Source organism: Rousettus aegyptiacus, unplaced genomic scaffold (assembly GCF_014176215.1).
Source record: "Rousettus aegyptiacus isolate mRouAeg1 unplaced genomic scaffold, mRouAeg1.p scaffold_m13_p_12, whole genome shotgun sequence".
In the NCBI taxonomy this organism is placed as follows: Eukaryota; Metazoa; Chordata; class Mammalia; order Chiroptera; family Pteropodidae; genus Rousettus; species Rousettus aegyptiacus.
The window spans coordinates 49,882,309-49,908,345 of record NW_023416287.1 but is presented as its reverse complement, the minus strand read 5'-3'; the positions used below and the strand labels follow the sequence as shown (position 1 = coordinate 49,908,345).

Here is a 26,037-nt window from a genome sequence, read left to right as displayed (position 1 = left end):
GTTGTCAACTTTCTGGAGGCTGAGTGGGAAAAAGGTTGAGGTGTTTCAAAATTCATTATTTACCATCATTCAAGCTCTATGTTCAACACCGTATTCTCAACTCCATTGTGCCTGAGGTCGCCAGGCAGTGCCGACACCACCTGTCATGAGTTTACCAGAGTATTAACCACTAATCTTCAGCCAGAGCTGATGAGATGCAGTTATCTTGGCTAAGTGGAGAAAGGGTGACTTGGCCAGGGGATTATTAATTACATTTAAACAAACTTTTAACCAATTATTCTGCCTGCAGTCCACTTAAACCCCCATTCCCTGAAGCCTTTGCTACTTCAGTGATGCAGATCAGGTATTTCTTGGGATTCTCAAATGCCAGCTTAGGATTTGTTTTTCCTGTTCTGCTGGGCAAATTACCACTGTTCTTTCTGCCTTTCCACTTTCAAAATTCTGTTGCCATTGCCTCCTCTCTTATTTACTGTCTTCATGGCCTATTTCCATTTTATTTTTTGCCTTATCCCTTTATTATTGTTATGTTGGGCTTTCAGGAGGAGTCAAGGCAAACATGTGGATTTGATATACCATCTCTAAACCAAAGCACTGACAAATTTGTTGGCCTTTCTGCTCTCAAGATCTTTTCCTGTAAACAGAGAACGAAGTATAAGCTTATATACTATTTAAAAAATAAATAATTTTCATCTGTATATCACTTTACACTTTACAAAGTTGTTTCACATAAATCTCATTTCATCCTCCTGATGCTTTTATAAGTCAGTCAGGGCAAGTATTGTTAGTTCTTTTAAGTGGAAACTGAGGGTTACAGAGGTTCACATGCCCAAAGATCACTGTGCCAGCAAGGGGTAGAATTGGAACTGAAGCCCACATAGAATTGTGCCCACGTGGCCTAATGAAGCTATTTGAGCAAACAGAAGACAAGGAAAACAAGAGAGCACTAGAGTTGATTCTGGAAGCTGATTGAATGTCTACATAATTTGACAAAAATGAAAGCATTAAGTATGAATAAAAGATCCTAGTTTTTAACAAGCAGTTAAAAACAGTCCAGGTTCATCTATGGTTAAGGAAACAGTATGAAACCTAGACAAATAATCAAGATTTCAAGACATCAAATTAGATTCTTTGGTAAGGATGAGTATGACACAAGTCATTATCTAAGCACAAAGCCTAATTTCTTAAGGTTAAATACTGATTTTCTTATCTCAGATGTCCTCTGGGAATCTTATTATGTTCATGGCCATTCTTTTGCATTAAAGTAGCATTGAAACACAGAAGTGAGCAGACAGTACCTGTCATTACCATCTATTAGAATCTCTTCTACTGAGCTGTAAGGCCCATTCTAAAGAAAAATACAACCTTTGTACTTAGAATTCTTTGTTTTTTCATAATTCCTGTCATCTTAGTCTTTAGCCCCTTATTTAACCACTTAACAAATACTCATGCAGTACATTGGAAGAAGGCCCTGAAGAAGATGCAAAGGATAAAAAGGCAATCTTTGCCCTGAATAGGTCATCATCTTTTGAGGGAACAGAACATCACATTGTAGCTATAATTTTGTGAGGTCAAGATCTCAAATCCCATTAAAATGTGGGATATTCACATCCTGTCAAAATATATCATTCAAAATTTATTCATTAATTCAAAAAAATATAGCTACTTTTCTGTGTAGCTATTGAGTGATTGTGAGTGACCTGGTTAGATTAGTGCCATGTTAACTTGGGATTTCTATGAGAGATATGCCATCTTAGACTATTCTTTGAAATTGAGCCATTGGCCCCAATGTTCTTGGACACCTCTGCCTTACTGTCTGGTCTCTTAGCTCTACTTTTATTTCCTTTTTTCTTCTAATGTCCACTTCATGTTCTCTTTGACATGAACTTCCACAGTATATCCTCCTCCTTCCTGAGGTGACAGTCTTCATAGTATGGAACATAGGTATATCAAGAGTAGGGAGAAAAAACCCTGCTTATTGGTAATATTTTACCAATTGCATTAAGCATCATAAAAAAATAAGCAGTGTGATAAAAAAAGAGGATAAAAGGAGAAATCTATATTTATTGGAGGTGGTTAGAGAATTCTTTTCAAAGAAGCAACCTTAACTGGAACCTGAAAAATAAGGAAAAACCGACCATGCAAAAGTATGCTTCCTGGATAGGGAGAATCACACATTTGTTCCAAATAAATGGTGTAAATCATGTCCTTCAGGTTGGAAATTAGAAAAGATAAGCAAGTGGGATATGAGCTGGGTCTTTTGGGTACTAGAGATCGGTTCACTCTGCCCATTCCCAACCATATGCTCCCCTGCACTAGAGAGGCTAAACCATGTAGGACTAAAATCCCCAGCCATCATGGAAGCAAAGCCTGGCCATATGATACCAATTTTGCTGATGAGCTACAGAAGAAAGTCCTTAATGGAGACCTTCCCTTTCCAAATAGAAGCCAAAGACCCAAAAGATGAAGCCTTTTTGTCCCTTGCCTTTCCTCCTTCTTTCTGCCTGGAATGCAGAGGAGGCGCTTAGTTTTGTAAGGCTGAGAATGCGCGGTTAGACAGGAGGAACCTGGGTCCTCTGTGGCATGGTGATATGGCCATACCACCTGGGCTACCTCCATGTGAGAAACTATATAATGGTAACTACGTTTTTTAGCACTTTCTCAGCAGTTTACTCAAATTTATAGTTAAGCCTCATAAGCTATTTAAAAAGTGAGTATTAATCCAATTTTTAGATAAGAGAATTGAGGCATGGAGAGATTGAGTAGTTAACCCAAGTTACTCAGTAAGTGGAGAAGCTAAACTTTGAACACAAGTAGTCTGCTACTCGATCCTATGCCCTTAACCACTGTTCTATATGCCAGCATTGGCTGGTTTTTCTGATACCCACAGATGATCACATTCCTAACTAATACATCCTTAAAGAGGGGATAAAGTTTAGATGGGAGCTTTCGGATTATCATATAAATGAAAATCAGTACAGTGTGTTGCCAGACAATGGCAAATTAAACAACAATTAGACGAAGACCATATGGTAAGAAAAGAGACAAAAATTAAGATATAAAATACGGCAGAGCGAATAAAAAAGTCAGCTCTGAAAATTAGAATATTTGCCTACAAATCACAGCTTACCAGTTACTACTAGATGTGTGACCATGGCCTCATACATGGCCTTCTCTTTGTAAGATCTAAGTCATTCTATCTTTAAACTTCAGTTTCCTTCTCTCTAAAATGGGCACGTTAATCATACATGTCTTTCAGAGTTTTGACGCCCTAGCAAAACACTTTGCTTATAGTAAGACTTCAGTAAAGGTAAGGCCAAAAATCATACCGCAACATGTTGAATGTTTTCCTCTACGGCTTATCTCATTTTGACAGTAATGACTGTCTAGAAATCTTCAATTCAAAATGCAACATTTTGGAACTTCGAAATATCAAAGATGAAGAGAAAATAAAGATGATCTTTTCTTTGATGTTAGCAGTGAAATGTTTTTCCTTTTTTCTTTTCTTTCTTTCTTTCTTTTTTCATATTCTAGTGGAAACCCAGCCTTATTGCAGATCACAGGACCCAGGACACCATTATTGCAATAATTTAATCTGAGGTAGGACTGATTTTGTAAGCGTAACATTTCTTAATAGTATTAGTCAAGCAGAGCTTTAAGGAATATACCTATTGACTTCAAAGGATTTGTTTTAAAGAAAATGAAATAAAAAGGAAATAAGTATCCATGGGAACATGATACAGTACCATGATTTCCACCCTGAGTTTTGAAAAATCTGACTAACCTCCAAACTGTGTTGTGAGAAAAATAGTTGTCTCATACAAAAGCACAAGAGCTAATATAAAACGTTTGTTCAAAGCCTCTGGGGGGAAAAGAGAGACACAAAGACTGCTACTCTCTCCTTTAATGAACCCCCACGTGGAAAGTAGCAGCTGCTGGTGAGCTGGTACCTGTGCCTTTGAACTGACTGTGATTCAGCCAGTGAAGTGTCATTTCACACTCTCCATGAGTGAGCCAGCAGATCTCTAAAATTTCCCAGCTCCAAAGAGACTGCAGAAAGCATTTTCTTCTAGGACTTCTTGGTGACTTAAACAAAAGAAGTGGAGTGACTGTAAAGTGACCACAAGAGGGCTCTGATAAAAATCTTCATAAATCAGTTTTTTAATCTTTTTTCATAGTCCATAAACCAGTCTGAAAACTACTGCTCATCTGTATGTGGGAGGGTGGTTGCTGTAGCTATAATGTTGCCACAGCTGCTGATCATGTAGTTGAAGCCCTGTTTCCAGACAGGAAATAGTCTGAGCTGGCTCTCCTGTCCAGGAGGGGCAGGGCAGACAAGCTATTCTGGCCAGAAGAGAGCTTTTGTGTAGGCAGTTGTTTCCCCTAGTCCAGGATGCAGGAACGGAAGGAAAGGGTACATGACTTGTTTCCCCAGAGAGCCCTGGGTGTAAAGCGGCCCTGATATCCTGCCCGCACAGGACAGGGCAGTCACCTGGAGATCTGTATCCTTCCCCAAAGAGCATATACAACAACCCTCAGATGGACAGACATTTTGGAGGTCTGACTATTACTGGGGACTCTCCAGCAAGTCATTTTTCATAATTCTTGTTCCTGGGAACGCAGGTTTGGACATACTTGTAGTAATGATATTTTCTAGTATATTGAGATAGCCATGTAGAATTCACCTTGTTATTAACCCAAGACTAAGGAATTTTTTGAGAATGTTAACCTTCCTAATAATTTTACCTAAAATAGCAGAAAGGTACAAGTTCCAATCAGAAGAATATTTTTATAAAAATGCAATCTATTTGCAAATTGTGAACTTTTAGGCCTATCTGGTAAAATGAAATAGAAGTGTTACATAATAAAACCTAGTAATTGAAGGCCTGTTATAAAGAACTTTTATACACAGTGTCATCAACTCTCATACAACGCAATGGTGTAAACAGGACAGAAATTATTATTTTCAGTTTGCAGATGAGCAAATGAGAAGGGCCTGCCATGAAAAACCATGTGGTTTTACTGAATATAGCTTGGTGTTGGATCTGGCAGCCAATATAACCTCAGTATGCCTAGAAGGAAAAGTCTCATGAGAAAGGAGAGGAACATTTGTTAAAGGTCTTTCCATCTAAATGGTAACTAGGCCTGTTCAGATATTTCTATCCCATCTCCTCTACCTGTATAGAACCCCAGAATAGAACTTTGTGCATAGTAAACTCTCTTTAGTATTTGATTTTAAAATCAGTGGTTAATTACAATGTATACATCTTATATATATCATTATACATTATTATATGATATAGATGTTGTACCAGAAACTGTTCTAAACACTTTATATTATTGCATTTAATCCTCACAACATCTCCCCGAGGTGGGTACAATTATTATCTTCATTTTACAGATAGGGAAACTGAAGCAAAGAGAGGTTAGGTGACTTGCCCAATGTCACACAGACTGACAATATGAGGGTTAAAGTTTTTTTAAAGAATATGTGAATGTATTTGTATTTTGAGGGTAGTTTTGGAAAGAACCAAAATCTATCACCTCTCCCTTTTAATTAGGGCATGAGAAGATATTCCTGGGGCATCTAAAAAGTCATGCTAGTGATTTAAGCCTTTGTACAAAGGTGGCTTTGAACTATGCTTGGATGAGCTTTGCCTTTTGCCAACGACAAGTTCTGACTTTAGGTAAGATGTGAACAGCTACAAAAAAAAAAAAAAGGGTATCTGCCCCCATTCTTTCTTTCGGTCAGATGAGAACAGGGCTTCACTGGTGAAAGTTTAAATGACCTGTTTTTTTCTGGTCCCAGTGAAAAACTAATAATGTGTTTTCAATTTTCATGCAATTCTCCCTAGTTTCATGTATACACATTCAAAAGGTGAGTGAAACTGTGAAGTCCTGGGCGCAAAGTTCTCTTTGCTCATTTTGTGTCTGAATCTAAGTACAGTAGACTCCAATGGATCAGCATGCCACTGTATCCAAGTTCCCCACTGCTGCCCACTTATCTGAGGCAAAAAATAAAAATAAATAAAAAATAAAAAAATAAAATAAAAATAAAAACAAAAACAATGCACCAGGGTGGGCAGAGATTGTGATGCACTGCTCTCTTAAAGTCTGGCTGAAGCGGAGACCAATGTAATAAGTAATGTTTTGCTCACTGCCTCTGAGTTCACACCAAGTTCATATGTAATACTATTTCTACAAGCCAGGAAATGGAAATTAACTAATTAAACTTACACAGTTGAGACTTGGTCAAATCAGACTCCAATTTCCAAGCTAGCTCTCGATGACTCCCTCTCTTTCTCCTTCCTTCCTTCCTTCCTTCCTTCCTTCCTTCCTTCCTTCCTTCCTTCCTTCCTTCCTTCCCTTCCTCCTTCCTCAGTCCTTCCTTTCCTTTTTTCTTATCTTTCTTTTCAAGGACACACTATCTTTGATCACCTAAGGTGAATGTATCATTGTGGAAACCCATATGAAGGTGCTTATTTACATTTTTCATTTGTTATCTCAAAATACACTTTAAAGATCTCAATGTGCCCCTAAAAATGAAAAATAATCATCATGCCTCACAGGGTCCTGAGTACTACAAACATATACATTTATTAAGGGACACATGGTCACCTCTGTCATGAGAGATCTCATGCTCAGTGCTGAGAATGTATAAAACATAAGCCTAAACATCCATTTTTAAGACTAACTCTGTCCAGGCCACAGAAATATGCTTCACCACAACTTTTGTCCTTGAAACAGCACTGTGAAGGTTTTTAGTGTGTGCTGCCACTGACATGGGACATGTACATTCATAGGTGTATAGATGGTATAATGGCAGAGGCGCTTAGTTAAAAAGAAAAAAGCCAAATTAATTAAAAATCAAATCCTTTTCAGAGAGTGAGAATATTAGTTAAAGAATCTTAAATAATGAGTAGCGTTTCCTAAAGTACCAATCGTCAATTTTCTTGTTTCTCTTCATGTTCCGATCTATGGCTCTGCTTGAATGCTAAATTTGCTAATAGGTTTCCATTAAAAAAAAAAAAAAAGGAAAAATTAAAATTTCATTTTTAAATAATAAAAATTTTAAGCTTTTTGTTTTTATTTATATGCTGGTTTTTATAATCATAATTTGTGTTCAACACTTTAATTCTAATAGATAACTTTGAACCATGCAGAAGAAAATAACTTTTAACAACTATAGAAAAGTAGTTTAACTTCCTGATTTTAAAAATTTGATTTAGTTTTGATGAAAACATATACTCGAATTTTGTGTAATTTGAATACACAAATCCTTTACCCCATAGAACTTCCTATGATGATGGAAAGGTTCTATATCTGTGCCCCAGCCACGTGTGGCTACTGAGCACTTGCAATATAGCACTACTGAGGAACAAAACTAAAATGTGGCTAGATATGCCATACAGAATAGCATAGCTTCAGATCGCTGCTGTCACCAGAACACAAAGTATGTGACAATCTTCATTATAACAACATATTAGTGGTTTTAGTAAAATAAAAGGAAAATCAATTTTATGGAATAAATATATAATGTATGAATGATATATGTCTTTATTTTATTACTTATCCATACAGCCATACTACTAACAGAAAATCTAGATACCCATAATGATATATTCAGTTGTCTTTGACATTTACTGACTTTTGTTATATAAAAACTATAGGTTTTCTTATCTTTCAATATTGTTATTTTTGTCAAGGTAGGAAGATAGAAAATATAATGACTTGCTAGCTTGATTAATAACTTTGTAATATTTAAACACATAATAGGTCTCCATTTGTATTCTTACCCCAAGCCCACCAATGTTAGGGGTTGGTCTGACAGAACCCCAATTCTGACCAGCCAGCCAGTCTGATAATGTCACTATTGTCCTTAGAGGACCGGAAGTGTCACGTGGTTGTACTAAAATAAAAAGTCTCCCCTGCTGAAAAAAAGAAGTTAAAGCAAATGTCCCACTGGGAGGATTCCAACAGTGTCCTTTCTTTAGAGGAAGTCCAATCCATTCATTTTCAAAAGAAGCCTTCCATTTGGGCTTAACACAGCCTTGGACAGTTACCTGTAAGAGAGAGTTTAAAAAAAACCCAAAACGCATAGTTGTCATTAATTGCAAAGGAAAGAACTGCTGGCAAAATTCCATCACTGTTTGCAATGTGGATTGCAGGTTAATAAGGGTAGAGTCAGCTTAACATTGTAATGTTAGAGAACAGAGATAATTGAATTTCATTGCCCCTTCCGCTAAGCTTTAAGTAAGGGAAGAAAGGGAAAGGGTATTTTCCCCTTACTGGGGTAGCAATAGTAGGTCCCTGCAGGGCTTCCCGTCCACTGGTGCAGAGACACAATATGAATGCAGCCGCTTTCCACTCCCACCACCAAACCACATTTCTGTGTGTCTGGGTGCTCCCTCTAAGGCTGTTCCACACTTTTCCCCTGAAGTCCCCAGGGGGTTGAGTTCCAGTTGCCCGCAGTGGTAATCTGGTCATTAATACACTTTATATTGACGTCTTTTTTTCCTCTTTGTCTCACTTCCGCATTCTTTTTGTACTGCTTTCTGCTGTTACTTCCCCTCCAAAATCCATTTGCCCCTAAATCCTTACCTCTAGGTTTGTTTCTGGGGAGCACAGCCTAAGACAATCTTCAGCCCAAAGCACAGTGCCTGGCATATAGTATGGCACATATATACATATATAGGCTGAAAGAATTAACATACTTTGCAAATGAAATCCTATCCTAATATTAACTTCTTCACCCGATAATAAAGAATTTACTCCTAAGTAAAGTGACTAGATTAACTTCTACCTTCTTATCTGGAACCTCCATGCATCTAATAGTATAAAAGCTCCAATGTAAAGCACAAAGCCACTCAAAGAAAGCAAACTTAGGCTCTATCATAGTGCACACGACCTCAACAAAAAGGAAAGCCCAGACTGCAGATTGGACTATCTTCGCTGATCTTTTTGAGGTATGCGACTCCCCTTCCTCTCTGATATTTCAAATGCTCATTTTGCAATTAAAGATAAGGCTCAATGAGTACATATTTGGGAGAAGTAGCAGGATGATGTAAGATCATATTAAGAAGTAAATGATTAACATAGAAGCTTTTAAAGAGCTCTTCTGATAAAGATCTAGCAAGCAGAATTCCTGAAGAGGAGCTATTGGTTGGGACCCTAGAGGCACAATTGTTCCCTAAATATGCCCTGGGGAGGTGACAACTGTAATACATCCTTGACTGTTGGTTCTGGGTTCCGCTGTAGACAGGGTCAAGGTGAGTATGAGATCAATGTACTTTTGGGGCCTTTTTAAGGGAGAGCAATGTGGAAGAGCTCAGGGCACACCTGTATCATGGATTTGCCTTCTTGTCTATGTCATTGCTATAGGAGAACACCGTGTTAACTCACTGTCCCAGACTTTCCATGACATTAGCGAGGCCTGGCGTCTACAGCTGTTTGGTGCTGGTTTATTGCGCTTAGAGAGAGAGAGAGAGAGAGAGAGAGAGAGAGAGAGAGAGAGAGAAAGAGAAAGAGAGAATGGTTGGTTTTTCATGTTTTTTTTTTTTTTGTAATTTTACAAAGTGAACCTCTTTACTGAAACATTTGAAGTTTTTTAATTTACTTATTAAAAGTCACCTCACACCCCAAATGGTAAATTAAATATTTCAAGACATTTGATTTATTACCCACACCTCCTCCTCCCCCTTTTCCCAATACTTTGCACCAGAGAAATTACAGGTTATGTCCAAACCCTCGTTTCGGTGTGACCACCGCCTTCTGTGCACTGCCCGCGGCTCGCTCCGGCCCAACTGGGACCGCGGACGCAAAATGAAGCAGCAGAGTATGTCCTGCCTTGAGGGTTCGGGGGCTCGGGGACAGGAGGGCGTCTGTCTGCTGGGCCCCCGGGGCAAGCTGGCGTGCTGCAGGGTCGCGCGGCGCTAGCGGTTCCCGCTCCTTTCCCCGGCGCCCGCCAACTTCACTCCGCCAGCAGCGCGGAGTAGCCCGGAGCCCTTCCGAGCCTCCCAGGTCTCCTGCCTCGCCTTTTCCGCGGCCGCGGGGGAGCGCAGGCTCTGCGACTCTGGGGTGCAGCTGGCCCTGCTCTGTAACACTGGCGTCAGGCGCCGGGGACCGAGCTGCCTCGCCAAGTCCGCGGGGCTGAAGGCCGCTGGTCCCTCCCGCCGCTCTCACAAACTACTAGCGGCTCGTGACCCGGGACAAACTTCTGACTGAGGCGCAGCCCCTCGCAGGGCCGCGTTCCCGGAAGCCAACTACAGAACAGAAGACGCGATTGGGGCCAGGAGGGGGAGAGGAGCGTCTCGCCGCTCCTCTCCTTGCGGGTGACGCCGGATCGGCGGCGGCGGCGGCGGCTGTGGCAGCGGCGGCCGCCCCCAGCCGAGCTCCCTCCTGGAGGCTCTGCGGCCGCCGAGCGCCGCGGCGGGGCCGGCGGGGCTGCGCGCTCACGCCCTCTAGTGGGCCGCGGCGGCGCCGGGCGGCCGTGACGTGGGCGCTCCCTTCAGCCGGCCTGCGGGGCACCGCCAGTCAGTCCGGGAGCAAGAGCCCCGCGCGGAGCCGGCGCAGGCTCGGCCATCGGCGCGCCGCCGCCCGGGGGTTGGGCTCGGGGCTGCCGGCGGAGAGGCGGCGGGCAGGACGCGCGCCGCCACGGCCACGGCCACAGCCGGCGCCGGCGGCTCGGGTCCCGAGCAGGGGAAGGAGAGCGGCGGCGAGTGCAGCCAGCGGAACGCAGGGCGGATTTTGGCTTGGCGGGCGCGCCCTCCTCTCCCACTCGCAGCAGCGCCACACGCCGAGTGGGGTCGGCGGCCAGAGAGAAGAACCCAGGACCCTCTCCTCTGGCCTCAGGAGCTGCTGGAGTTCGGACTTCTGCAACTGTTGGCACTTTGGGGACTGGATCTGTTTTTGGCTCTGTACCCTTCTCTTTTTGCTGCCTTGAACCCAAAGCTCCAGTCCGCCCTCCGATCTCGCGCGCCCTCCGACCGCCGCTGGGCAGCGGCCCGGCCGGCGCTCAGTCAGCAACATGAGGAGACTTGGGACTTGCCTGGCGACTTTGGCCGGACTTTTGCTAACTGCAGCAGGGGAGACGTTTTCAGGTAAGTGGGGCCACTTCTGCCGTCGCCTGGGGCGCGCGGCCCTGAGTGGGAGCCCGGGACGCCGGTAATTCCCAGGGTGGGAGAGCCCGAGGCTGGCGGCGCGTCCGGGGAGGGGGCGCGGCGGGCCGGGCACAGCGCCTGCGGGTTAGCCGGCGCTGGACGAGGGCTGGGCGGGGAGGGCGGGCACCTAGAACTTGGGCTGGCGGGTGGATTAGCCCCGGAGCCAGGACCCCCTCTCGGCCCCCGCCCCTCCGCGGCCTGGGCTCGTGCTCCGGGCGGACGGCCACCACTCCGAGTCCCCGGCCGGCTCCCAGAGGAACAAACGAAAACTTTGCGTGAAGTTCGGAGCAGCGGCCGCGGGGCCGCCGGGCCGCCGGGCGTGGGCGCTGCGCGGTGGTTCCGACCCCGAGCAGCGGCTGGGCCGAATCGCCGGTGCCCAGCTGCGACCCAGGCTATCGCCGCCCCCGGCAGCAGCTCCAGCGGCGACGAAGATCGCCCGGCACCCTGCCCTTCCTGCCGCCGCCCCCGGCCGGTCGCCGCCGTTAACCCGGGCTTGCCTCGGCAGCTCCGGAAAGCCAAGGCGGGCGTTCCTCAGCGGTCCCAGCGGGAGGATCTGGCGGCCCCGGAGCGAGTGGCGGGGAACCCAGGCCTCGCCGCTGCGGCCCTGCGCCGACTTGTCTCCACTTCCCCACCCTCGACTCCCAGCGGAGCGCCGCTGGCTAGCGGCAACTTGTTAGCGAAGCCCCTCGGGCCAGGGGTCGCAGGTGGGCAGGAAAGGGACTGGCATTGCGTGCGAGTGTGTGTGAGTGTGAGTGTGTGTGTGTGTGTGTGTGTGTGTGTGTGTGTGAGTGTGAGTGTGAGTGTGTCCGCTTGCACGCGCGGGGCGTTCTGAGCTTGGAGGAGCTCCTCGCGGAGAGGACCAGTGGACTGGAGTCCGGGGTCAGGCGAGCGGCAGAGCTCCCGCGGTGGTGTTATAGAGATTGCCGTTATTACCAAATAGCCGACTGTACCTGGAACATACACGTGTGTGGACAGTAAACGCTTTAACATGTGCACACTTTCTTTCTCATGTATATTAGTTTAATTAAGGTCCACCTACAGTGGTGGCACTGGACTTCTTTTTTTCTTTTAATAAGTCCATTGATCTTATACTTGGGTTGCAAAATAGGTTTGCATGAGGAATGAATAACTTGGACCTTTTTTTTTCTCTTAAATTTGATTAAGGAGACTTTCACTGGCAGTAAATACATATTTTAAACATTGGATACATATGGCTCTCTGGCCTGTGGAGACATACATTTTTACTTTCTTGGAGCTCGAGGTACACAGAGACAGAAGTCTGTCTCCTGAATTGCTCTGAGCTGCAGGACCCTTGACCACAGTTGGCGGCAGAGATGAAGTTGAGCTTGTAGTTGGCTGATTGGCTCCGTACTGTGAAACCCAAACTGTCAACTTCAATAGAGAAATACCCTTTTCTTAAGTTTAATGTTTCCTTAACTGTCTGGTAATTGCACTTGCTCCAGAGGATTTAACAAAATGATACACTGCTGTCTGATATAAAAGTGATGGAGATTTTGGCCTGTGTTCTTATTAGCGATTATGGAGTAGACTGGCCAGTTTTAGAGCCCTATAACTCATTAGTATTAGAATGCAAGTGTGAGGGCTTTAGTGATGGTTTTTTCTTTATTAAGATTTATAACTCTTTGCCTGGGTTTTTTTTTTTTTTTTTTTTTTTTTTTTAAGTTAAGCCGTGTCAATTTGGATGCGTTTTTAAGCTGTGTGCAAGGGGGTAGAAACAATTATTTATGTAGCTTATTTAAATAGTCAGTCCCTCATCACTAAAAAGTATTTCAAGCCTAGATAGTGTTAACTTGTATTTTTGTTAAGACTGATTTAACAAAATCAGTCAAAACAAAAGAAACCTTCACAAAAATTTAGCCAAATATTTTTTTCCAGAAGAAATATATCATTCTATTTGAGTTACCATACCATTAATTGAAATGTGCTTTCTTTTTACTTGAAAAGTCAGAGTTATTCTATTATGTTTGTGGGTAAAGGGGAAATAAAGGGCAGTATGCGAAAGATTGCTTAGAAATGTTGAAATTTAAAGAATTCGAAGTTGGCAAATTTTGTCTGTGCAAAGGGCAGACATGTTACAGTGCATTAACTTTATTCTCTACACTTTGCATTTCAGGTAGTACAGATGCTAGGCACTTAATGCTTTGGAAAAGTCAGGCTTTGCGTATGTTGAGAAAATTAATTATGCTATGAGTGACATTGATACATTCCTTTTTATAGTTCTTCTGGAAATTGTAATGATTGGCTGATCTGCACCTGATACAGGAATCAATATTAAAGATAGAGGAGCTAGATTGTAAGCTTCTTGAGGGCAAAGTCATTTTTTTCTTCTTGATTCTCCGTAAAACACTTAGTACAGAGCCTTAGACCTAACAGGCACTCACTATTTATTGCATAAATTACTGATGTGAATCCTGATCATTTACAAACATTTAAATTGTACATGAATTGACTGACACTTATAGGGAGGGAGAGAAGTGATTGTTAGGAGTTAGACTTGGCTTGCATTTTTTCTTCATTTGAAATGAACATTTTCCTAAGGGGTTCTCTTTAGGTCACCCAATGAACTAAATCACGAGTTTTTATGTAATCAGTGGAGGTATTTTTGTGTAACTAAGATTTATACAGAAGGTACTTTTCTGTTCTCGTTCTGCAGTGCTCCTCATTCTTATATCCTCTTTTGGAATTTATATGATTATTAATTAATCATTTCTGGGAGTATAGTACACATAATTTGGATGTTAGACATCAGAAATGAAGTGCTACACTTATTAGAAGAAAAAAAGAGAATTAGATTTTTGGTCCATGGGAACTTTATTTACTATAAGCTTTCCATTTTAAAAATCGCTTTCCATTTTTACGTTTTCTAATTTATTAGGCAAAATATTGGAAGTTCACTTTCTGCCTTCCTAGGCTTTTAATGAGCATTAACGATGAGATTTTTAAAAGGGTATATAAGTAAGATGTGAGGAAGAAAGTTGAATCATTTTACTTTTGCTTGACATTCTTCTTTTCCACAGTGAGAGCCAAGTAGCTGGCAAGTGACTCCTCTTTGACTCAATTTCTTAAAAGCCAAGTTGTAATATATATTATACAACAGAGTGTTTAATTTTACATTATATTGGGACTGATGTGTTAAGTCTTGTTAAATAAGCAAGCTTGGGTTTGCAGAAATAGAAATACAAACAGATTGGGCCCTTTGTTTCCACTATAGTAGTTGGAATAGATTAAACCTTAACATGACCTTGTGAATTTGGGACTCTTATTGATAAATTTATTTAAAAAAATTTTTAAAAAACATTTGTAGGAGAACAGTCACAAACTGAATGAAGTCTGTAGTTCAGTTAGTTGTATTGTGTCTGTTTAATTTCTTAGTTTTGGTAATTCTACTACAGTTATGTCAGATGTAAACATTTGGAGAATGCAGGTGAAGTGTGTACTTGAATTCTTTAAACTATTTTTGCAACTTTTCTTTAAACCTAAAATTATTTCAAAATACAAAATTTTGATGTGCTCTTTTCAAAGAGTGGGAATAGATAGATTTATGTAGCAATTTGATTTATTTTTTCTTTTTCACATATCATGGCATTTTACATCTTTATGGTGCTAAAACTAGATTAATAATTGATATGATGAAAATTCTTCAAATTTAAGTAAGTGAACATGAAAGAAATATGCCAAGAAATTACTGTAACATTTTTACTGTTATGTGTATGTAAATAAGTATTGCTTGAATATAATAAATTTTTCTGATCTGGAAAATTATAAGTTTTAATCTCTCATGTTTTCAAAGAGTTATTTTATAGGTTTTCAGAAAAAGTTGCTTACATATAGTGATAAATGGATATGTGTATATACAGTATAACTTGAGTAATTCTAAATGAACTTTCCTTAGTGAACAGATAATTTGAATTATATTTTCAGATTCTATAAACCCTATATGAATCAAGCATAGTCTTTAGTTTTGGGAAAACTAGGTTTTAACATTTAAGTATTTCTGTGACAGTTCTATGAAAGTTGATGGCTTTATTTAAAATTTTCATAGTTCCATAACAATTGTAACACATTTAGTAATTCATAGTCTGTGTATATCCATTTTGCTAGAGTAATTGTTTTGGATTATTGTTTCATTTTTTTTTTTTGTTTTAGATTTTATTAAGTTTTCTAGAATGAGGGTGTATTTTCTAAATATCTTTAGAAATATAGAGTTTTCGGTTAGGGGTCAGGCATTTTACTAAGTACTTACATATTTTTTTAATAGTATAACATTTTTTGCAAGGGTGGTGTCCACCGTGCTTTTAATTTTAATGCTAAGATTCTTTTATTTGAAAACCCAGAACTTTCCCACAAACTTTCTTACAGTTTCATATCTTAGTATGCTTATTATCTTTATAAATACAACACGCTAATAAGTTTATTTTGTAACTGAGAGAAATTTTAATTATTGAATTTTTTCAAACTCACTAATGAAAATTTTTTTAAAGATATAAAATAATAGAAACTTCCCATCTTAGGAGGATTCAGCTTTTCTGGTTCCTAAAATACTGCTGTGGTTTTCAGTTAGTCATCAGAAAGCCTGAGTATACCCTGTAGCTCCAAAAAAACTAAAAGAGAGAAAAATAAATTGGGTGGGGAGCAGGAAAGCTTTAGTCATCGACCTTGGTAATCTGTAGTCCCCCTGCTCCCCATCAGTGAGGCAGATGGCAAGGCCAGGGTGTAATTAAAAGGTGGGAGTGTGTGAGAGAAGAGTAAAAGAAGGAAGCAAATATGAGAAGAAACGGTTTCTGTGCTTAGGTGTAAGCAACATAAGTTCTGGTGATCCTAGCAAGGGAACATCGCTGTCCTTACACTCTCTTTGTTGTTTAGGGTAGAACATATGGAAAGTTAAGGGAGGGTAATCTAAAGAGTGACAAAATATACAGCTAGCAGTTTTGCTGGTCTTGGGGAGGGCCTGCAAATATTGAACCAGTGTTGATGATGGGCTGTTTGTGAACCTTTGCTTCTCTAAACAGTGTGCCCCAGGATCCCCTAGAATGGTCCTACCCAGCGTTGATTTCTATAGCGAGCCACCGTGATTCTGAAGTGAGAAGGTCCCTGGAGGGTCTCACTGCATCCCCAGGTGCTCCTGGTTTGTGGCTGCGTTTTGAGAAATGTTCTAAAAGAGTAGTTCTCAGTGTTATCCTTGGACCGGCAGCATCAGAATCTGGGAACTTGTTAAACATGCAGATTCTGGGGCTATGCCCAGGCCTATTGAATCAGAAACTCAGGGGGCGGGGGCATCAGTCTGCCTTGGAACAAGCCCTCCAGGGGATTATGATACACTCTGAAGTGTGAGAACTACTATTCTAAAAGTACTGGGATCCTCATCCTGCATTTTAGAATCCCTTAAAAAGAGCTGGAAGAGTCTTAGGGGTGAAAATATAATTCACATTCATGCACTTATGAAGCTCTTGATGAACACTGTCAAAATAAAGAATAGGTTGGTGTGAATGTGCATTGACTCTCGACCTGCTAGGTGAAAACCACTGGCGAGACATTTTAAATAATAGTCTTATCTAGGGCAAGATATTGGATCCAGCCAGTTGTAAAACTGAAATGAAAAAAAGTTTTCTATAATTTTACTTACCACGATATAAAGTTTTAATTAAATTTTGCAGTGATGATTAGCCATTGGAAATTTTTCTGGGTTGATATTGTGTATAGAAGATATTTGTTGGCTTGTTGTAATACTCAGAGAACTGAAGGTGCCTATTAAAATAATGCCTTTAATTCAAGTAAGTATTTATTGAGTACCTTTTGGTGAGGGAGCCACTGGTGTGTGGCAATGAGGAAAGATAAAATATAGTTACCATACTTTGAAAAGTCGTCCACTATTAAAAGTTATGAAATCAGCTGAAATAGAAAGAAACGAGGACTTTCTTAGGAGCGAAGTGGGAATTAATGTACATAGAATTTGGAATTTTAATGTGGAAATGTGAAACTTTGCCTTCGGAAATGAGCTCAACTTCCAAATAGAAAATGAGAGGTTTTTATTATACATCTTTTTAAAGTACTGACAATGTGTATTCTAAAATAGAGCCTTGTTTTTCTGTTATTCACAAAAGGCAATCATTGCATCTTTGTCATTTAACACTCCAGGCAAATAGGAGTGATTGTGATGTCATTTAACAGATTTATCTTGAAAGCGTTCTCTTTGAGACAATGAGTTCAGAGTGCTTTCCACAAGGCAGGCTAGCCTTCTGCTTCTTGCTCTTGCTGCTGCGATCCACAGCTGATCACTAGGTGTAGCTGCATCCCTAACCCCACCTGCCTGAGCCAGAAAGGCCCAGCCTTCCCCGTGGAAGGCTTCTTGGACTCAAAGTTAAAGGAAGGCATACTATTAGTGGACCTTCATTTGTCTGTACATGTGTCTCCGCCTCCTTATTGTAAAATTAACTCTTTGGTGGAAGTTGTAGTTCTGCTAGTAGTAGTGGTAGTTTGTTATTGTTTGGCGCTGACCTCAAGATAGCTCTAGATTCCTCTGTAATAATCTTTCGCTTTCCTTTTTTTTTTTTCTTTTTTTTGCTGTAATGTATATTGCTGCTGTTCTACAGATAGCAGTGGAACTAGAAGAAGTATTATATATCTGCCAACTAAGTCAGAGTTCATGTTAACCTTTGGGGCCTTCTGGATAAGGCCTTTTAGTAGTAGACCAGAAAAGGCAGTAGAGTGAATGGCCATGTGTAGGTGTGCAACATTCATATGAAGTGGCTGTGTGCTGTGCTTACATCTGCAAGAGATTACTTCTACAGCACTGTAGGTTTAGGCATGTAATTTAGGAAGTCATTAAAATTTGCATGGAAACCTGAGTCAGTTTGCATGCTTAAAACTCAGAAGACTGATGAGTTATTAAAAACTTTTTATAAGAAACACAAGTATTGGGCCCTGAGTTAAAAGCAAGGAAGTTGGAAGATGTGCTAGAAGAAGTCTGTGTCACTTACCTTGGAACTGAGGCTAAAGGAGGAGGGACGTGACCTCGCAGGTGAAACAGCAATGACTGCAGAATGTGCAGGAGAGAGTGAATGAGAGTAGAGTTGTCAGAGACTTGTCAAATATTAAGATTTTAGAATGTCCCCTGGAGGAAAAAGCTACTACTGTTTAACAGAATGATTTATTTCAAAATACAACAGGCTAAGCAGAAGCAAAGCATTTACTTTTTATGGGCTTATAGAGTATCAGTTTGTTTTCAGATGGTCGAATATTCATTTTAGTCTTTCATTCATATTCAATATGCAGAAAGCGGATTTAACACATACAATGAAAATAATATGTTTTAGTTTGGGTTACTGAGGCCCTATGCTTCTCCCCTGCTTCCAGTGGTAGAATCAGAATAGGTTCGCAGTAGGTTTCTGACAGCTGAAGAAAGGGCACTGGACCACACCCATTTGACAATTCGTTTTTTGATGGGTCCTATTTGATCTTTCTTCTCTGCTGGAGTAGTTTGAGGTATTTAAATCGTGTCATAACCACATGCTTGAAATCGACTCATTGTTGTTTTCTCTCTAGATACAAAATTATAAAGTGGTCTAAAGCACCCCTTTTAAAATAAATGCTGACAATGTATAAAATCAAATTACTGAACAGTGGTAAGCATGTAGTAATCAATAAATATTCATTGAGTGAATAAATAAATGGTTGAATGAAAGTCCCTTGGGGAAGAAAAATATCAAATTGCTTATACTTATTAAGCTAATTTTTTTTCTTTTTTTTCTATCAAGTTTGACTTTTTAAAATATTTGTAATAATGTTAACAATAGGCCCAGGTTGTGGGTTTTGTTCTTGGTACCCTTAGTAATTCATAGGCATGTAGAGATTCAGTTACTAAATTTAAGGGAAAAAGTGTTACCTTTTGCTAATTAAATATGTAAAATTAAGCCTGTAATTTTATCATATATAATAAAAGTTTATAAAGCAATTATTGCCAAAAAATAGATATGGGGTCCCCAGGGCATGGTGTAATACTGGTCACTAAAAAAAATTTATTATGTGGGAGATTTATCATGATTCTTTGGGGGATTTGATTTTATCACTGGTGTATTAAAAAAAACTATGGAATCTCTAGTAAGAAGGTTCCATGACAGGGAATATTAGATGCTATCTCCACAGTTTTTATTTCTGATACAGTCTGATACAGAATGAAATTAAACATATATCTTCATGTTAACATCTGGCACATCTTCAGTACAGCTGGCATGTGCTCATTCCTTTTTCATCCAGTGTGGTGTACTCGCAGGTGATGAAACTCAATAAAAAGAGGCTACTTTGACAATAATCTCATAAACTGTGGTTTTCATTTCCTTGACTTTTGAAATGTGAACTGTTGAATGTGGTACAAATACCCATAATTGTTATTTGTTGGCATTACGTGTATATACTCTTGGGGTTCTCTTCTATTTGTCCAGTTTGTCAGTTACCACCTTCATTCCGTTTGTGGTTTGTGTGGCTTTTTAGAGAGCCCGTCCCTTTCTTTCTAGGACTGCTCAGTGGGCAGGGAGCCACTGCTGTCAGCTTGTTGACAGTCCTATGTTACTGACCCTCGGAAGGTTTGGAGTAGCAGCCTGCCCAGTTACAGAGGGACTCGGGCAAGTGAAGAGTGTTAAGGTTGTACCTCAGATATGGGGACCCCAGGGCATGGAAAAGAGGAGATCAGTCTGTTTTGCCATTGTCTGTGTCCATTTCAGGTTAACCATATGAACTCATTATTTTAATAAGTCAGAAGGGGTGGGGATATTGGCAATTTCCTATGGTTCAAAGTAAGATATCTCTTTTCTGGGTCCAAAGCTTCAATAGTTGTGCCTGGAGGCTGTATAGGTGATATGTTTGTCAATGTGGTTATACACACATATATTTCATAAATGTATTGCCAATACCATGTTTTAAAAGAAAAACCCTAAAATAGCAATGTGATCACCTCAGAACTGACACCATGAAAAGCCAGCACTATTAAGTGGAAGGTAGTGTGGGACACCTGCATTTGGGTCACCTGAGGCTCTTGTTAAAAATGCATATTCCTGGCCCCACAGACTTACTGAGTCAGAATCTCTGGAGCCAGGTCACAGTAACTGGTAAAGAAACACCTCAGATGAGTTCAATGCTCATTAAAATTGAAAGACTACTGATAGGAAATTAGCAGTGATGCAGAGACCTTGCTTTTTGGAGAATTTATCACATCTTCTTTGACTAGTGTTAAAGAAGCATCCGAAGATCACTACGTGAATTTTTACATACCAAACTGTAACTAACTGGAGAGTATTTCTTTTTATGAAGCAGAGGTTTTCTGGTGTCAGAAGAGAAAATGAACTGTGAAGCAAAGTATTTTATAGAATATTATCTGCTTTATATACATCTTCCAACTTGGTGGCCTCCGGTAAATGATAATCTGTCTGGAATTTTTAGGATATTATAGTGGAAGAATAAAGATGTTTTAGAATAATTAGAACACAGATGATTTTAGATCTTTAAATTTATAGATTTGAGTTGCATTTTGGGGTGACTCATTCAGAGAAGATCATGAGATAAGACGATGTTGGGAAGATTATTTTCCAGCATTTACTCTTTTATCTCTTCACTGAAACATGTGAATGCTTTAGAATTATTGGCCTTAGGAGCCCCAGAAGTACTCACAAAACTCAAAATGGGCATACCAGTCTGTTAAAGCACTTGAAATTCTCACTAGCTCACCATTTGACCAAGGAAGAAAGGTGCTTGTTGAAATGTCATCTCTGGGAGAGGTGCCTCATTAAGTCATCTCAAATATGACATCCCAAACCAGCTGTCACCTCATTAAGTTGACAGCCTCAGATGTCAGATTTTTCATTTGTGAAATGAAGACATTTGATTCAAAGATCTATGAGGTTTCTCCAGTCATTTAAAGCATATGAGGCTTGCCATGTACTATATCTTGGCTCAAATTAGTTTGTCAGATAGCATAGTGTAAGAAAATGAGACCTGGATCAATGGGTCATTTTTGATAGATAAGGACGGAAGAAATGTCTAGAACGTTGAATCCGACTTGAGAGAGTGCCTGATATAGCATGAAGTTCCCTGTTAAAAGGAAATGGGCATTGAAGAGATGTCTGAAAGATTTTAGATGCTTCTCACACTTGCCATTGGCTGCCTCTGCACAGAGGAAGATATGCACAAAAGAAGCTCACTCTTTTCCTTCATTCCTGAGAATGTGGTCACCATTCACATTGCCACCAAAGGCTCTGCAGAAAATTAGGCTGTGATTTTCTACTTAAATATTGGCAACATAGATAAACCTTATTTATGGAGCTTAGCATTGATAGTAAGAAGTGGAAACCATGTATTGAGCACTAATTATATGCTAGGTACTGTGCTAAGAGGATATGGTATTCTCAAATTTGTTGCTGTCCGGTGGCTAATAAAAGCTTGGCTGACAGAATTGATTGAAGCTTTGGGAGGTAAAATTGTCTCCACTCCTAACAAAGCCTGGTCCTCTGAGCATGGACTCTGTGCACTGTGTTATATCTTCCCTCCCCATACACACAGATGCAGAGTTGCCTTTTATTGATTTATACTTTGATTTGATGTGATTTATCTGTATTCAGGTGTGTTCTATACAAAAGCATATCAGATAGAGTGTTGTGTCTGTTAGAAAGATGTTGAGGGGTGTTTTATTACACAAGATACAATCTTTAAAATGACCTGGGGAGATTTCCTTCTGGGCCTTAGTTCCAGGAAAAGGTGTGATTCTCCTGTGGAGTTAGTTTCTTCTTGTGGATAAAGTGAATTGTATAACCCATCAAGTTTTCCTCCTTGTGCTGATTGTTAGAAAGCCACATTCAAATGGGTGGTCAGTTGTTGTTAGAACTTTTTTGAACAGAGAAGCTCAATCAAAGCTGGCCTTCGTCAAAGAGATTGCTGGCTCTGGTAACAGTAAAGACTGTGAGTGGGCATGACTGGTCCCAGGGGTGCAACTCAGTCTTCGGGGTTCTTTGTCTTCTTCTCTCAGTAAGCATCTCTCCCTCTGATAGTTCTAAGTTGTTATAGGCTCCAGCAACCAGCCCAGGGGAAAGAGAGATTCTCTCTCCGCAATGGTACAAATCACTCCTGCTGTTGGGCTCATGGAGTCAGTTCACAGCACCTGCTTCTACTTTTAAAATCATGCTCTGCTTGGCCCATTCACTGGGCCAAGGGTGAGGTCAGCACACCTGGACAATATGGAATAAGAGTGGGGAAATGAGACAACTGGGTTCTGTTGCCAGTTGAAGAGAGTGGATGCTGGCTGGGCAAAAAGCAACAAAATACCCAGAGCGACGATCTTTGCAGTAGACCCTCATTTCTGATTCCTTTTCCCGGCCTGATTCATTATCTCCTCACTTTTCTCACCTCATTTTAATTTCCATTGTTATATTTTATGTATCATTATAAATGCATTAAGTCTTTTGGAACTGGGTGGTGGTAGCAGAAAATAAATGAGTTCCAAATCTTAACATCTGAGTTATTCTAAGTGTTAACTTTTGTATGTGTGCATTTCTTTTACTTCCCAGTGACACCATGAACCACATTCATAGATCATTCAAGGTGATGATCACAGGAGTGGGAAGATAGTATAGAGGTTATTATAGCTTATTTCAGCAGTTCTCAGCTTAGTTTTTAAAGCATCAAAATCTTTTAATGCAAAACAAGTAGAAAAGCATTAAACTCTTTTGGTTAAGGAGAATTTCATGTGGGCAGATTAAAAAAAAAAATGACTCTCCAAATTAGGAACAAGGCATAATGGTAAGCTATTGCTGTGTAACAAACCTCCTCCAAACTTGGTAGCTTAAAACAAGCATTTACTTTTTTTATGTTCCATTGGTGGTCTGTGGATTTAAGGTGGGCTTGGTATTCTTCACGTATATGTCTCTACACAGCTGATGTTGGCTGGGCTCTCTTAATATTTTAGAGTTGGCTGGCTGTAGGTTGGTCTAAGATGGCCTCGCCTTGGACAACTGGGCTCTCCTCCATGTGGATTCCTCAGTAGGCAGAGTTTCCAAAATGAGGGCAGAAGTGTGCTAAGCAAGGCCTCTGAGCTTATGCGTGGGAAAGGCTTATTGTCACTTCCACTTTATTCTTTCGGTCAAAGCCAGTCACAAGGCCACCTACAGTTAAGGGTGGGGAAGTAGAACTAAATCACCCCTTGCTGTATGGTGCTGCAGGGTCACAATGCAAAGTGTATAAGGAGAGGTGGAGAATTGGGTCCCCTACAGGATCTGCCAGAACCGAGTGTCTGTGCTTTGAGATGCCTCCGCTGTTGGGAAGTCCTGGCAACATGAAAAAAATAAACATGGAATTTAGGATTGAAAGACCTGTATTCAAGGGCCTACCCTGCCATTTACAGTCATCGGAGAGGGAAGTTCTTTAACTTCAGTGAACTCAATTCCTTATCTGTAAATAGGGTCATTCAGTGGCATTCCGATTCAGATAGGATAACTGACAGTACATATATACATATAGATACATAAAACCTTTTATAAACTCTTGTGTATCTAAGTATATTCTGAAGGTTTTTTTACAACCTAATTTAACTTGAGTTCTCCTGGCTGTGCCATTCATTTATCAGCTGTGAAAGTCACATTGCCTCTCCGAGGCCAGTTTCTTCATCTGTGAAAATGGGATGATGTTTATCTCCTTGGTCATACTATGGAAAACCAGTGCCTGGTTTATGATAGCTGCTTTCATTGTTAGAGCCCTTTGACCATGGAGTAACCTTGAGCCATTGCCTTGTGTGTTTCCTTTATGTCTGCAAACCCTCTAGGGTTCTGTTCCCCAAGCCCCAGGTTTCCTTCCATTTGTAATCCAATCGATAAACTTACCTCTATCTCCTCTGGCTCTCTAGGAACAAGGGAAAAGGAAATAGGATTATTGTATGCCACTTACGTGTTGGGTTCTTTACATGTTATTTACTATCAAAGCAATCCTGTAGCATGAAAATGGTGGCACTGTCATGTTATGCTTTGTGGAACGTAGGTCCCACATTTTAGGATAGCACAGACAGTGGATACAGCTCTTTATGAACCCCGAAGTGCTTCTTTTTTTCCAGTGCCTCTTGGGCCCAAAGCCTATGTTCTTGTCCCTGCTTGTTGGCCTCAAAGCACACATTATAATGTTCAAATTAGCTTAAGTATTTGGTACAATTTCTCATTTCAATGTTAAAAACAATTTTAAAATTTGTGGATCCCATTAGTGTAGTGTGGCTACTGCTATTTCATAGCCGCCTGAAAGAGTAAATTAGAAGGAAAAATACTTAGCTTCTAAGTAACTTGAATGAAATTAATTGATTAGAAACATTATCTTTATTTTTCATGAGCAGAAGAAGGCAAATGTCTTCTGTGTTGCTTCAAATCCTCTAGGTAGAATTGTTTAGCAATTTCTTGTGTTTAGCATCTGGATAGCTGATTGAGGTGAGAAGTGTAAAATCCTTTGTAAATCTTTTATCTGTGTGCATTAGTGATCTCAGAAGCAAAATGCCACTAAGGTCAGAGATAATTTATTTTAAGACTCCAGGTGGAAGTGGGCAGGCCTTTGGAGATCGATGTTAATCACCTTCTTTAGAACAAATTGCTTTTTCTTTTGAGGTTTGCCAAAGACAAAGAAAGCATGTAGATTCATATTTGAAAGGTTTGAAACAATCCAATGAGTCAGGTCTAACTGTAATCACCATGGAAAAGAACTATTTGTTATATAATAAATTGTCTACAATAAATACGTTATATAGTTTGCTTATTTAAATCACTTTTCGGGCAGTATTATTGGGTAGACTCATACTAAAATAAACTTTGCATTAATAAAAGTAGAATGAGTGAATATTTAGAGACTATCAGAATCTTTCAGAGTGATTTTTAGAATGTATGCATTTAGATTTGTTTTTTTTGCCAAAATTATTTATGAAAAGATGGTCACTTAGATGCAAATTTACACATAAAAACTTATTTTGGAAAGATTCCTGAGTGGCTGGAGATAAAATTTTGTTTGCTCATTGTTAAGGATGAGGAGGATTCCAGGTCTGCACCTTGAGGCTCTGATGTTTGGTTCTGCTCCCATCTGGCATGTCATTTGGGACAGATCTCTTAACTGTGACTCAAGTCCTAGAAGAATAAAATGGATATTATAATAACTACTTCGAGTACCTAAAAGGATTGTGAGAATCAGATTAAATAATTTAAAAAATTGCTTTCTCAGCTGGAAAGTCCTCGCCACATGTGAGCTGCCTTGCTGTCTCACATACGTTGCACACCTTCTGTTTTCCCAGGTTTTTGTTTGAGTCAGGATGCTCCCCCTAGGCCTACTTTTAGTGAAAATAAAAAGGCTACCAGTGATCAGGTAGTTCTCTATTTATAAATGGGAAATTGCTATTAAGTTGGCATTTTTTTGCTCTTGGGATTCTTTCTGAATGCATACTGTTTCTTCTATTCTGGGCCATCCCTCATACCACAAGATTATTTTCTCATGCCCTAATTCTATAGACTAAAACTGAATACAGGGGTGAGGGATCCTCAGTGATTATAAGAATAGTCAAGGGTTGTTTGCAAGGCATTTTCTTTTCCAAAATTAAATCATTATCTAGGACTAGAGTGAAATGATGTAGGACAGAGTCCTCCTGCCTTAAGGAAGTGGCAGCGCTTTCTGTGGGAGGGGACTCATTGGAGATCTCTGTGTTGAGGTCCTGGGGCTTGATCTGGGCTGGCTACTGAGGACATAAGTGTGTCCAAGATGAGGGTTTGCTCCCAGGAGCTCACAGCAAATCTTGAGAGGCACACCGGGTAAGCTGAGGGCTGGTCTGGCAAGGGAGCTGAACCCCGGTCTGCAGGAAGTAAGA

The 26,037-nt window shown here is 40.4% G+C and overlaps 1 protein-coding gene across 7 annotated transcripts in view; it reads left to right on the top strand.

Moving 5' to 3' along the window:
• Positions 1-9,974: 9,974 nt before the first annotated feature.
• PTPRM (protein tyrosine phosphatase receptor type M) overlaps positions 9,975-26,037 on the top strand; it is a 691,775-nt gene continuing 675,712 nt past the window's right edge. For 2 of the 7 annotated variants that reach the window (XM_016120973.2, XM_016120969.2), the window contains exon 1: positions 10,634-11,096. In XM_016120973.2, the coding sequence (XP_015976459.1) occupies positions 11,024-11,096 (73 nt within the window). In that variant the 5' untranslated portion in view covers positions 10,634-11,023. Of the gene's footprint in view, positions 11,097-26,037 lie in introns of all 7 variants that reach the window. The other 5 variants (XM_016120974.2, XM_016120970.2, XM_016120971.2 and 2 more) reach the window with 4 other exon arrangements.